At 34.4% G+C, this 15,244-nt stretch overlaps 1 protein-coding gene across 3 annotated transcripts; it reads left to right on the top strand.

The window, feature by feature from the left end:
- Positions 1–2,216: 2,216 nt before the first annotated feature.
- Positions 2,217–15,205, top strand: LOC123527564 (sex peptide receptor-like). 3 transcript variants are annotated; one of them, XM_045307116.2, is made up of 2 exons: positions 2,217–2,370; positions 12,167–15,205. In XM_045307116.2, the coding sequence occupies exon 2, from the start codon at positions 12,176–12,178 to the stop codon at positions 13,385–13,387; it is 1,212 nt and encodes a 403-aa protein (XP_045163051.2). In that variant the 5' UTR covers positions 2,217–2,370; positions 12,167–12,175; the 3' UTR covers positions 13,388–15,205. The 3 variants fall into 3 exon arrangements, with proteins under 3 accessions (XP_045163051.2, XP_045163052.2, XP_045163050.2); XM_045307117.2 differs by lacking the exon at positions 2,217–2,370 and adding an exon at positions 6,165–6,304; XM_045307115.2 differs by lacking the exon at positions 2,217–2,370 and adding an exon at positions 10,124–10,365.
- Positions 15,206–15,244: the final 39 nt, after the last annotated feature.

Raw genomic sequence — 15,244 nt, 5'->3', positions numbered from 1 at the left:
AATGTCTAACTTTTCAACATTCATCTTTTTTAGATACTCAATATTCGGCCTTGCAAACAAAGCTTGTAAGACAATCAATAATTTTAATTAGTTTAACATTTTTAATGAGATTATTTAATGCAGTATAATCCAATTAAAACAAAGTATTTATTCCAATATTTATTTAGACATAAACTTTTATACACTGCCTACTGTAATGTTACTAAACTTCAATACATAAGACACTATTATATACTTTATAGTAATACTGGCATATCTCAGATTTTACATTTAGGGCACCGTACGATGACGTATTCCAGATCGAAGGCACAGCCCAATGACGTTATCTAGTTTAAAGGCGCCGTCCAATGAAATTGAGTTAGAAATGACGTAATCGAGTTTGAAGGCGCTGTCCACTGACATTATCGCAAGCCCATTCCAATGACGTAATCGAGTTTGAAGACCCATTCCAATGACGTAATCATGTTTGATGGCGCCTTCGAATGACGTAATTGAGTCCTAAGGCGCCGTCCATGACATAATCGAGATTGAAGGCGTTGTCCAATGACATAATCGAGTTCTGATGAGTTTCAAAGCTTTAGCTCTTTTAGTACTTAAAGCAACATGCCTCTAGATTTGGCTAAAAATAATCTTTCTTTCAAATTGAAGTTTTAGTCATGTTATGAACATTAGAATATGAAGTTTTGTTTCTAAAATAATTCAAAAATTCCAAATCAATAGAAAAAGATGACCGCGTCGGGAATCGAACCCCGGACCGACGCGGCAATAAAGACATCTTCCCGTCGTCGTAGCGCTATAGCTGAAGTAGTGAATAATGACTTCGAAATATAAATATTTATAATCGAGAAAGTTTACCTGGAGTAAAAGCGTGACAAACGCTTTTTCGATTTTCATCGTAAAAAATAGTAAAAACAGCAATTCTCATGTGTTTCCTTAACATTAAGTTTGTCAGTAATTAAGATTTAAAACCTTCTTAAGAAATATTGCTTTTATTTCACAAGATATCTAAAAAAAATATTTTTTTTGTCTAACGATCTGGAGGCATAACGCTTTAAGAACAGTGAACTAAACAAACTGAATATACCTCATATTCAGTTTTGTAAAAGAGAGCACACTTTCCAGTATTTACGCTCGATTTTAACAAACTGATTACAGCTTAGGTTACATTTTGTAAAAGAGGACAATGGTGCTGAGCAAAACGGTGTTGACTGTCCAACATGGGGTAGTAGGGTAGAGTCATATCTGTACATTTTCAGTGGAAACCGGTGCAGTTTTTGTTACAATAATTATTTTAATTATTTACTCACAAAGGAAACTGCATTCTTTATTCTATTTTAAGTATACTTACTTCAGAACCAGCAAGGTCTACCTTTTCATTCATTCATAGACATGTACATTTTTCTGAATGCATCTAAATATTTGCTTAAACAATCGAAAAGAAAAAGTGGCGGTTGAATATCAAGCAACCAAATGCACATCATACGGCCTAAGACTAAAAATCTTACTTTCGTTTTCAAGTTAACAACAATAGGTATGAATATGAAAGAAAAGTGATATAAATTCCGTTAGTGAAATAATGTCCTTATAGTGACTGATTTATGGCCACTGGCTTATTTGCAAATTATTTCGTTGAACTGAGGCTGAAGCTCTGGAGAAGTTAATCCTTTCACTAAGCTTTGTCAAGTGGAACAGAAATATCACAAAATTAACCTTTTTATTATATACTTATATAAATTCTGTAAAAAATCGGCTTGTATTTTATAAGTAAATATGAATAGGCAGACAAAATTCTGTATTGTACCTTTTGTATTGTATGTTACCGGACTACTCTGACACAGTTCTATAAATAGCGCACATAAAACTCCACTTAGTTCCATTTGAACATAGATAAACATTGACGATTTCGTTAAAAAACAAAACACCAAACAAAAGGGTCATTATAACAATAGCTCGATCTGGGAAAAAAATTGAAGATTACGTTCAATAACAAGACACTGAACAAAACGTTGGAGGTATATAATAAAAGGGTCATTATAAAAGTAACTCGATTCCACTCTCGTGGATTTTGCAAGGTCGGTTCACACTCGTGCGCCTAGTGAGATTCGATCTGGCAAAAATCCGCTCGAGCCGAATACAGCAGCCCAGATCGATCTACTGTTGTAATTACCATATTGTATAAAGTATTTTCTCTTTAGGGCAAATACGCATTATATAGAACTGAAGTTAAATCATATAACAGGCTGTTGCTACTTGTTGTAGATTATTAAGTGGCTGCTGACCATGATTGTAATTGGCGCGCCTGTGTATTAAGTATTTTGGCGCAGTGCTGCGTAATATAAGCCTAAAGGGCGGAATGTAACTTCGAAAAAGGTATGTAACTCACTAAAATATCATTATATAACTAAATGAAGAAAATTATAATACCATATGTGTCATTTTATGTTTTATAGTTTCAGATAATTTTTAGACAATGTAAGTGAATCAGGGTATGCATGTATAAAATGTATTTCATTTTTATGATTATACGCAACTTGCATGCAAACCAACTAAGTATTTTTCTCTGTTTAATACTAACCTATTTAGATGGAACAATAAATAATTTCTATCCATGTTAAAGTCTATGCTTCTAAAACAAGATAGTAAATACAAAACATATATTAATAAATGTTTACGCCGAAAATGGTTCGAGGTATATTTTCAGAGAGTCAGACTGTTCCTTTTTTATATAATTATAACGCTTTTCTTCTCACGATCACGAGACAGTGAAAGCGAAATATACAGTAATAGAAAATTGTGTTCTAAAAATTAAAAAGAAACACGATATTATCTATTCGGAAACCAGAAAAAAATACCGCGGTCACAGGGTTTTTTTCTCCTTAATTTGTTTTACCATTATTTTGTTGTTGCCACTTTTGACATTTTGCATAATTGAGCCGCGCCATGAGATAACCAACATAGTGTGTTTGCGACCAGCATGGATCCAGACCAGCCTGCGCATCCGCGCAGTCTGGTCAGGATCCATGTTGTTCGCTTTCAAAGTCTATTGCAATCATGTAGAGAAATTGTTAGCGAACAGTATGGATCCTGGCCAGACTGCGCGGATGCACAGGCTGGTCTGGATCCATGTTGGTCGCAAAGCCACTATGTTGGTTTTCTCATGGCACGGCTCATATAAAGAGCAGAACTGAGGCGTTCTCATATTTGACAACCGGAAACAAAATTCACTTCTGGTCACAGCGAGACTGCGAAAATAGCTTTAATAGTTCAGTGTGGGAAGTTTGCGAGAAGTTCGACATTCGACATTCGAATAGGCAACGACATTAAACATTCAAAGCGTGATGTCGGCGATAAGTGAACATTCGACATTGGACATTCGAAACGGGAACGACGTGTTTCACGCTTCCGTACATAGAATTTAATTTTGTCATAACAATGCGTTTCTATTTTGTTGGCGACTCTGTTATTTGGGAGAAGAAAAATTCAAACCTCGTCGCAGCGAAAGATCGTTCTAGAAAAAAGCGATGTACTCATGGAAACACGACAAGATGGCTCTGATTAGATCAAGTACAGATAGGTTGGATTTGTCATATAGATATTCATATATAACCTTAGGACGGCCAGCACATATTTATGCAATCTCGCCAGGCATATGTATGTTTTTGACAACACAGAAAATGACGTCACCCGTCCTTCAGCTATTTCCGGAAGTAAATAAAATGAAAGTAGAAATGCTAAACTTGAAAACGAAAGCCGCATTTTGATTCGTAGATAGTCAGGGGTCACGCGCAGGGGTCACCCCGTCTAAATGTATGCGCGAGGACTTTTTTTTTACAAACTGAAATTACCTGGGCTTTAGTACAGCATGTCAGCTTTTAATCTATGAAAAAATATTTGAGCTCTGGATAAACAGAAATCCCACAGGGGTCCGTAACGGACCAAGGGTACATTGATAATTTTGGAACTTCATCAAATCGCTCAAAATGTCATTTTTGATGTTGTCTGAGAGTGTCAGAATATGCCTCAGATGTAAGATATAACCGTATTTGAGAGCTGCAGACCTAGACATTTCAGAAATATTTTCAAAACAAGTTTCGTGTAATAAATGTTGTTTCTACGGAAGCGTGAAAGGGCCATCAGACGCTAATACGTTTTAGTACGTTAAGGCTGCGGAAAGGATATTAGCAATTGCTACGAACATTGGATCTGAAGACGTGCTTTTGATAGCCTCGTTCTTGGGTGAGGTTATTTTTGTTATTCTCGTTGACAGATACGTAATGACAACCTCCACGTAGGAATATTTTCAAACAATCATCACCGACTCCAAGCGAATCACGTGACGATGGGAAAACCAAATGATCCTAAAATGGCGACATGCTTCATTATGCCTGGTAAATCAAATGCTTACCATAATCTACAGGCAAATTGACATTTATTGCAAAAATATAATGAAAGTATTCAATGTATCTATAGATTCGTCACATTTTCTGACTGTACAAATAATTTCATTGTTTACATTTTTAGCAGGTGCACGTCACAACACCAGAAAAAGAACTATATAATTTTAGTATTACAGCAATATCATCATCATCATCATCATCATTATTATTATTATTATTATTATTTGCAAATTATATAGTTATTGAGATACAAACTTTGAACAACAAAATTAAAAAAATAAATAAGAAAAATATAATTCGGCTGAAATTCAGCCCAATTTTTACGACTGTACCGATAAAGAGAGATTATCAATACAGGGGATAAAAATGCAAATCAAAATTGGTAATACTGCCCTAACTAATCACACATAAAAGTAGATAACAATAATTGAACAGATCAAGCCAATAAGCAGCAACAGTTTATGAGCGTTTAAAACTAAAGATGAAGGAAAGAATGTGAAGCTGGGGATATCACAAAAAATGTCGCAGAACTATAAAGGTTGAATACCACAAAATCCAGCTGTTCTTTATTTCATAAACAAATCCACTTACTTAATAACGTTTTTCCGACATTTTCAAGCATATCACATTTTCAGAAACTTATATTCCAATCACGAACTATACCGCTCCTATAGAAAAGGAAAAGAAAAAGGAGTGTTAACTTTATATTATGACTGTTAACTTTTATATAAGAAAACTACATTGCTATTTAAGTACAAGCAGCTGGATTTATTCTTTTTCATTTCTTTTAGTCATAAAGGCTGATCACTACCAAATAGAATGTAAGCCTCCGCAGGTTTAGTTACAAGTAGTCCAAATATAAATAGTACTAATCATTTTTCCTTTCCTAGTGCATTTTCTCGACAGAAAAGTGCTTACTTTTACCCTACCGCGTTTCAGTATGTATCACTTTGCGTTCTATTGAAATCGGCATGTTCCTATTGCATGCTAGGTAAAAATGGCGGCGTAAGAATTTAATGTCTCGAAATGAGAAATTGAAAGAAGCGAAAAGTAGTAGTTTTCTTATATAAAAGTTAACACCCTCTTTTCTTTTTTTGTTTTCCTCAAGTAGCGATCTAGTTCTTTATGGGAATGTGTCTCTGAAAATCTGATATGCTAGAAAATGTCGAAAAGTTGTTAGGAAGTAAGTGGATTTTATATGAAATAAAGAACAGCTGGATTTAGTGGTGTTCAGCCTATTATAGGCTGATCACTACTAAATAGAATGTAAGCCTCCGCAGTTATATCACAAGTAGTCCAAATATAAATAGTACTAATCTTTTTTTTCTTTCCTAGTGCATTTTCTCGACAGAAAAGTGCGTACTTTTACCCTACCGCGTTTCAGTATGTATAACTTTGCATTCTATTAAAATCGGCATGTTCCTATTGCATGCTAGGTAAAAATGGCGGCGTAAGAATTTAATGTCTCGAAAAGAGAAACTGAAAGAAGCGCAAAGTAGTAAATTCAGCGGGTTGTATTTAACGAACTGTAGTTTCCTTATTTAAAAGTTAACACCCCCTTTTCTTTTTGTTTTTCTAAAGTAACGATCTAGTTCTTTATGGGAATATAAGTCTCTGAAAATCTGATATGCTAGAAACTGTCGAAAAACCGTTACGAAGTAAGTGCATTTTATATGAAATAAAGCACAGCTGGATTTAGTGGTGTTCAGCCTAAAATTCTTACGCCGCCATTCTACCGCGGGCATGCGATAGGAGCGTGCTGATTTCGATATCTAATGCTACACATATATACTGGAACGCAGTAGAGTGAAAGGCAATACAATGCTATTAAGAAAGACTATTTGTTATAACCCTGCGAAGGCTTACATTTGATTTGGTACTGATCAGCCTGTATAAATTATATCAAGGTAAGGACTTTCTTGTGGATAAGCATCTTTAAAAAAAACTATGCTCAGAATATGAGAGATTCGGGACCAGAAATCTTTGAAAGGAATGTTAATGCCTCAAGTCTATAATATACAATTATTGCCTTTTGGTGAGGTCGATAAATCCACATATCGACCGAACTTAAAAGGCAACAATTGTTTTAATAGTAAATCCAGTCTACTTATAAGTATAAACATTAACTACAAATATCTGCAGTCTTTGGTCATTTTTCGTGGTAAATGTGTACGACGTACTCATTGTTTGAGGTCAAACGGTGATGACATCACGGCTGGAGTTTAATACGTGTTTTTGGCTCCGTCTTCGAGTCAATACGACTTTTTATCATTGATCGTGTGACTACATCTAGACCAGTGGAAAGGACTTTAAATACAGATTTAATGATAATATCAGTTACCAAATTTATATATAAAAAGATGACTAAACTTGTATTATAAAAGTTCTTACATGTAACATCTTTGACAATATAAGTGAAGTCCTCTTCTATGATTTCTTAAATCATTTAAAGAATTAAAGAATATTCAAAATCGGCTTAAAAATGAGAAAGTTATGAACATTGAAATATTTGATCAAAATTGCGCCATTTTGTTTCCATTGCACCAAAATTAAACAAAATGGCGGATTTATTGAACTTCTGGATACGTATTTAAACTGTATTTACTTGTTTCTGTAAAAGAACTTCTCTACTTCTTCCAGTTATATTGAAAGAAATTATCATGTTTTACATCTTACACTAAAGAAACATATAAATTTAATCTGTTTAAAGAATTATTATTTTGCTAAATAGAGAATACAGCAAAATTCAGTGTAAACTACGTCATAAATACACTAAAATGGATACCTCCATGATCAGCCATTTTTCTTAAATTTCATACTGCCATTTTTTAGGGGTACTATTTTAAAAATTCTTTCAGCGTTATGAAAGGTTTGAGGTTGGCTTTCATATGAAATTAAGTTATTGTCAGGCATTCTTTCCCCTTTAATTTGTGGAAATCGTTGAATTTATATTGTATTTGAAAGGTTGTTACAATTTTGCCCTTGTTCAGTCTGGTTGTTATTGTAATAAACAATCTGTCAGTTCTTTATCTATTAGCCACTTCACTTCAATAAAACTCATTGCTTTCCTAGAGAAAAAAAACAAATTGAAATGGAGGATGTGCGTAAACACTTAAACTTCAAACAAAAAAATATAAAGTCGAATATTATCATGATTTAAGCCAGTGTATCTGGATTGAGAAAGTTGGCAAGGTTCAACATTTAAAAATAAGTTGTTCGCATTTTGACGAATGCGGCGGTCATTTAACTGGAAATGTGATAAGATATCACTATCTTTTTTAAACAAACCTAATGTTATGATAAGATAAAAACATAATCTATCCTCAAACGACATAGAACATGTTGTAATATATGTTGTACATCCGCACTTTTGCTAGAGTTTCGCGAAAATTTGACAGAAAAGTGATTATAATAGCCGCCGGTTTCTTTTTGCCACGCCGGTATTTGGCAAATTCAGCCTATGTTTATACGCGCTTCACAAAAATTGGAAACTGCTTTTTATTGTTATATATAGTACCTCGCTTCAAAATTAGTATGAATTTATTTCATATCAGTACCAGAATTTTTGTAAATATGTATGAAAAAGATTGCATTTGCCATGGCAAAAACGATTTTACGTTGGCAAATCGGTCTTTTGCCGTGTCAAAATATTTTGCCATGGCAAGAAATTTTGTTTTTGCCATTGCAAATTTGTTTCTAATTTCTGAAAAACATGTTTTCTCTATTCTGGACATTATGAACAGGTAGACTTATAACTTTTTATAACTTTATATCTTATTTTAAAATTTTGCCATGGCAAAGAACTGCTACGGCAATTTTGTCATGGCAAAAAATGTCGATGGCAAAATACTGCCATGGCAATACGTTGCTATGGCAAATATTCTGAAAAAATCATGACAACTGAAGCTTGACAAATTCAAAAACAGTCGTTCTGTTGCTTTAGCACGGGAGGGATGTGGGAACGCTAAATTATAGAACTTCGCTGTATGATACAATTAACATTAAATGATAAAAGTTACAAAACTTCACGCTAAAAGATACAAAATTTCTTAAGGGGTATATGGAGAATTTCTACATTTGCGGACTGTTTCACGATATTATTATCTCATTTATTGCACGACTTGTCACGCAGAAATTTAAATATAGGTTTGCCTGTTTCTTTTTCACATTCATATTTTTTCAACAACACGTTTGTTTTGTATTTGTCAAGTTCCACTTTGTCATGACTTTTAATAAGAATATTTGCCACAACAAAAATACCTTGCCATGGCAGATTTTTGCCATGGACTTGATGTGGCAGTTTTTTGCAATAGCCCTTCCATGACAGAATTTTGCCGTCGCAAAATTGCCATGGCAGTTGTTCGCCCTTGCAAAAACTAAAAAAAGAAGTAAAGTTATAAAAATTATAATTCTACCTGTACATATGTCCAGAATTAGAGAAAACATGTTTTTTGAGACAAAATAGAAAAAAAAATCTTGCCATGGCAAATGCATTTTTTTTTTCATACAGATTTACAAAACGAGTACTGAAATGAAATAAATCCATACTATCTTTGAAGCATATTAGTAAATACAACAATTTTAAACAGTTTTCATTTTTTAAGCTTGTATAAATAAAGGCAGAATTTGTCAAATACCGGCGTTGCAAAAAGAAACCGGCAGCTATTTTATATTGTCTTTCTTGCTTTGAGGACATAATATATACGTGTTTGTCTAAATCATTTCATTCTTTTGTTGTGGACTTTCAGTACTTTAATTTTTTACTTCGGACAAGAAACGAAGAAATAACTGATAAAGGAGAAGCGGTTTTGTATAGTTAATACATATGCAATCTTTCTTTTGTTAATGACACCTCTGCAGAGGTACTACCTCTCTCCAAGCGAAGAATCCCTTTCATTCCCCGTAGACAGAATTTCTTTATTTAAACCAAAAGCTTTGTAAATAGGACAAAGAATACAGAGGTTATGATTTCCAACTCTCCAGATTTCTTCGTGTTTTGTCAACGTAAAATTACTGTTCGCCCAAGTTGCTCTGCCAATGGAATTGCTCCATTTCATTCAAATCTGACCATTCCATAAACAGTTGTATGTATTTAAATTTAATTGTCAAGTGTTCCGAATTAATAGACTCCACCCAATAACACTGTACATATTCCTGGGACTATCTGTAAGAAGGGTGTAAGTTAAATATAGCAGTTTTAAGATATTATTTCTCGCTTCGCTAACGCTCGCTCGAAAATAATATTTTAAAACTGAATCCAACTTTTACCCTATACTTTCATGTATATCAAATTGTTTACTTAAGTATTCATAAGAAGCATCTTCAGCTAGGTGTCTAGCTAGCGCCTTCGACTTGTTTTGCAACTATCTAATGTAAAGAAAACTGAGCATTCTGCTACGAGTTTTATTTTAAGCAGGTCGGCAGCGGGGCGGGGATTTAATCCTTAATCTGGCTATAATCAACCGTACGAGGTGAAGGTCAAGTAATTCGGAATCGGTGACATTAACCACACTATCGAAAGATTTATAAATGATTAAAGTACTAATTTGTAACCTACTTGCATGGGAGGAGGCTAAATAGTGCAATAGGCTTTAAATATTTCAGCTACGTGATCAGTTGTTCGTAGTAGTAACATTAACACAGTCACATTAAAACGGGAAGTATTTCCGCACACAATCTCTAGTAATCTAATAGCACGGCTTAATTAATGGTTTAAAACTCCACAAATAGCTACGCAGCTGTCATGTGCCTTTTTTATTTACTTAATTAAGTACACTTAAAAACAATTTTATATACGAATGTGATATGGTGACCTGCATAGGCAGTATTTAATAGTATTTTCAATTCAGAATGCGCTATATATATATCAACTTTGATTGTCAACAAATCGTACAGAACTTTAACCCATGATAATATGTATTAATAATTTACATTTTACATATTCAGTGATAAAAAGGATACAATAAAGGTATGTGGACTTTCTGTTTTAGTAGTGAGTTTTGTTAATTGCAGAAATGCAGAACTTATTTGAAAAGGAAGGAAAAAGAAATAAACTAGTTTATGAGGGTTTGTTGTTGTGGACGTTTTTCTTTTTTTTTTTTTTTTTTTTTTTTTTTTTTTTTTTGATGTTGTTGTTTTTATAACAAATAAACAAATTTATTTTATGCTAACTAATGAAATACTGTATTCTATCAGTTAAATATTTTCATATCTCATTGCTCACACTGTGAAAATATGAAATCTATATTTTCACACTGTGAGAGATATAGCTCCGCCCCCCCATTACATTGGGGTATGAATTTTAAATTATTTGCTTAAAACAGGATGAAAATTGTAGTCGCACTTTGTTCTTTATAGTATATTTCTCGATTCAAATTATTTTACTTAATGAGAATTTCATAACGTTATGCAGCAAAAAATAAAATAAAATGGAACTTTATGTTGTGTGCGTCTATTAAAAATAGTTGCAAAATGCACATCTAACGTATTGAGCTAATAAAGAATTTGTTGTTCGGATATGGATTACTCACTCGAGTGATTTGAATTCATAAAACAAACATATCCTTAAAAGACGTTTCATGTGGTTTATTTTTTCTGCTCGTATTGAGATTGTTTCGATAAATACCGCCGTATATATGATCGTATCTATATGTACATTAATACAATTTTCTATATTTGCGCTTTTGTCACGTTGCGTTCGCGTCCAAACGGACGTGACGTCGTTTGTCTTTGTACGTTGTTATTCTTGACAAACATAAAGTCAAATAGTCAAGAATGGATGTCTGGTATTTAATCAATGAAATATGCACAAATACATGAATAGAAAGTCATTACTTACAAATTTACAAGTAAACGTATTTAGTTAAGGCGATATACAGGGAGGTAATCATAGACAATGGATTCACTAGTATTTTCCACTATTTTTATCAATATTCAAATCTCTGACAACTACATCAGGAAACAACGATCGAAAATAGGATTTTAAAAAGGGATAGACATATTCTATGATCATAACCAAAAATGTGACAGTCATTATTATAAAGAAAGGCATTATGAGCTTTTAAAAAGTCCGCACTATTTGCTTTTTCCCCGTTTTTGTGAAACAATGCTCGGTCTCTCGTTAACACACAAATATATATGCAGCAGGATTTGATCTTGTCTTATCTTTTACAAATACAATGTACATATAAAACAATTTGGGAAAAAAAGGATACTTTATAATACGACATACATAGTAAGTCTTTAAACATAATTATTTGTTGTAAATCCATTAAAATGAGAAGATCAAGTTTGCCAAAAACATTATACCAGTGAATGGATTTTTCCTACGGCATTTTGAGCCATATTCTCTGCCAAACATCAAACACTACCGACTGCATGAACGTGCAACAAATGGGCGGAAAATCATCTTACATGTCAAATGTAGAAAGAAATATCATAGGATTAATTAAATTGTTGTTCTTGTTTTTTTTTCTAGTGTTTATGCATATGTAAACCATGCCTTATAAAATATACAATAAACGTTAAGTCCCGAAATGTGTGCGTAGCAACACACGGTTTTTATATGTATGCATACTAGAACAAAAATAATTAAAGGCATATTATTCCAAATAAACCCATTTTCGCGCCGAATTTTAATTTCAATGATTTTGTACAAGCAAAAGTCCAGGTGATCGGGAAATGAATATCTGAAGGACTTAATTCACTCGTTAAAATGATCACTGACGATGTTATTCTGAAAATAAATGTTATTTACTTTTTATTTTCAGTGATTAATCATGGGGACAGGAACTGGCCATACGGTTGGAATAGGCTCGGTCATTTCAACAACAGATTTCTATGACGTCATGCAACGCGATGATGCTTACAACCACACGTCACACTTGAATGACAGCTACGGGGACCATGTAGGTTACTATGGAGATTATGATCCTTATTATGGCTATGATGAATATTACTACTACGACCACCTCTACGAAATATTTGACTTTGAAATACCAATCTATGGCTACATCTGGCCAATCCTCGTCATATTCACCATGTGCTGCAACTGCATTGTGATTGGTGGATTCTTGCGCAAACGCATGCGCAATGCAACAAATTTGATACTGGTTTTCATCGCTGTGTCAGATTCTCTTACAGGACTTGTTACGTTACCGGCCACGTTTCACATTTTTACAAAAGAGAATTTTGTTCTCACAAAAGACTGGTGCAATGCGGCAATGATTACAAGGTTATACATTTCACGCGCCTTTCATACTGTGTCTGTCTGGGAAACACTGCTTCTGGGCGTCCATAGATTCTTACAAGTTCGGTATCCAAACTTGGCAAAGAAATTCTGCACAGTACCAAAGACACTAGCGGCAATATTGATGATTTATATCCTGTCCTTCGCTTTGCACATATTTCATGCATTTGATATCAAGGCCGTGAATGGACTTTGTGAATGGAATATCCAGGAACCGTGTGGCTGGGCTTGTGTTTATATTTGGCTTTCTATGCTTCTATGTCATCTGCTGCCGTCGTTGGCATTGATCGTCCTGGCCATAAAAATGGTCAGAACCTTGAAAGAATTTGAACAAGAGTCGTGCGTACACAACAGGGCCGGAAGACGTAGACAAAAACAACGCAGCCTTACCCTTATCGTGCTTTTGGTTGTCGTGATATTTCTCGTACCGGAACTGCCTTATGGCATTTTTTACTTCATCACCGTCAGTCTCAGACACGCGGGAAAACGTATCCTTCCCCTTCGCACCAACAGACTTATACATTGTATCTATGAGATCTTACTGGTGGTCAGTTTCCATCTGAACTTTTGGGTTTATTGTATAATAATACGGAGTTTCCGTTCTTGCATAAAGAGTTTGTTACGTTTGGTGACGTGTCGTCCAGCTGATTTCGAACGTCTGGAAGGTGAAACGACGTCATCAAGTGGCGGTGACTTGGAACTAGTTGGCATGACAACAGAAACTGACAAAGAACAGATATAGATTGCTAAACAAACGCCTGTATTAAGCACTGGAACTAACTGTACGAGTTCAAGATTAGATTACACATATTCTATGTACTGTAGTATATTTTTTATTTCAGTAGATTTCAGAAATTGCACAGTATGTTCAGTGTTTGTCATTCCGCTGTGAACATGTTTTTTTTTGTATTATATCATTTTCTAAACGCTTATATTAATGTATTATGTATGAAGGTTTTTTTTTTGGTTGCAGCTTAGCCAACAACGACGGCTATATTCAACATTACAACAAGGCTCTTTCGAGGTCTGAAACAGATAGGGGGTTTCAGAAATCTAGTCTACCCGTATGGTGTCTGTATGATGTCTGTTACCAGTCTAAACATTGGACTGACGTCACTACTTTCCGTCTAGTAATTGCGACAGTCTAAAATCGCTACCGCCTAACTGCTTTCATGGGAATAATATAATATACTGTTCTCCTTTTGAACCCAGCACTATTGACATTATCCATAGAAGATAGGAACAATCACCTGCTTTCTTATTTAAAAGACTGTTATGTCTGCACCAAGATTTATGTAGGACAGTCCGTACACGTTCTAAATATTTCGGAACAATAACCGTTTTCACACCAGTGACTTAGACTGTGTGCAGAATGTTCGGAGTACCGGTAGTCAAACGAATATGCCCGAAATGACCAAATAACGTTAAAAATCATGCAAGCGTTAAATACAAGAATCGCTTTTAATAAAAGCTAACAAGTGGCTCGCTAAAGCTCTTGTTATGAGATGACAGGGATTGAGACCAAAGTGACATGCCATTGCAGGGTCTATGAATGTTTGAAGTACTGCTTCAATATTAGAGAAGTGTCCACATAGTCCCAATGCAATTTTTTGTCATCACTCATTATTTCCACAAAAGAAGCAATCTGAATCATTTTGCCTAAAAATAAATATAAACATGTATCTGGACCCTGAAACATTTCCAGTGTTAAAATACCCTTATGGCATTAATTTCAAATACGCAAGCTTTTAAATGCTCAACTGGATCAGTTACCCAACTATTAAGCTCGTTTCTGCAAACAGGGAGAAGAGATTAATGCAAATTTCTATTTAAAGTACTTGCGATAGATTGATCCTCAGCATGTCATTTAGCTCTATTTGTTAATTTAAAATGGCCGAGGCCTAGTAGAGCACTGTGGCTTTTGTAAGCCAGCTTTTGATCTGTCGCTTTTCATAAACGAACCGCCATTTTATTTTAGGTGAAAAAGCTGGGAAGGTGTTGAAGATGTTCGGCGATTTAGATAGTTGTCATAGTAATACTGTCTCGCCGAGGCGAGACAGCAAAACTAAAACTGGAAGATGGAGAAAGGTTGCTGTTAGGACCCCGAAAATTGATGGGTCAGACTGTTGACCACAAACGAACTTACATTAAACATATTTCTGACTCCTTCATAATCTTCGACTGCTGTTTAGCCTTGGCACGTGACTCTAATGTATCACACTGAGAATGGGGAAGTATCTAAACTGTTACCCCTTATTTTCAGGGTAAAACACCAAATCATAGAAAGAATTAGTGGTTTTACATAAAATCTGAGCAGAATATAAAACATATTTATTCGTCTACATAACAGTTGTCAGTTTTACTGATACATGTATATACATTTTATTCCGGAAAAGGCCAGCATAAAGGAGCCATATACTTTTGAACAGTTCAACGCCTTTCCTTCTGTGAAGGGCTGAATGTAATGTTGTCAGAACTTGTTGCCCAACCAATGTTGAAACTTTGTGTATCTATTTGCAAGTATATATACTATACAGACAATAAAATATGGTTAAATCTTCTTATAGATTTTATTAACTATCTCAACAGCAGACTTGAG

This window comes from Mercenaria mercenaria, chromosome 14 (genome assembly GCF_021730395.1).
Source record: "Mercenaria mercenaria strain notata chromosome 14, MADL_Memer_1, whole genome shotgun sequence".
In the NCBI taxonomy this organism is placed as follows: domain Eukaryota; kingdom Metazoa; phylum Mollusca; class Bivalvia; order Venerida; family Veneridae; genus Mercenaria; species Mercenaria mercenaria.
Note: the sequence above shows the minus strand (reverse complement) of the source record. Positions and strands in the feature narration are given on the sequence as shown.

Bases quoted from the DNA above. Each gene is read 5' to 3' on its own strand.
- LOC123527564 (XM_045307116.2), top strand. From the start codon at position 12,176: ATGGGGACAGGAACTGGCCATACGGTTGGAATAGGCTCGGTCATTTCA.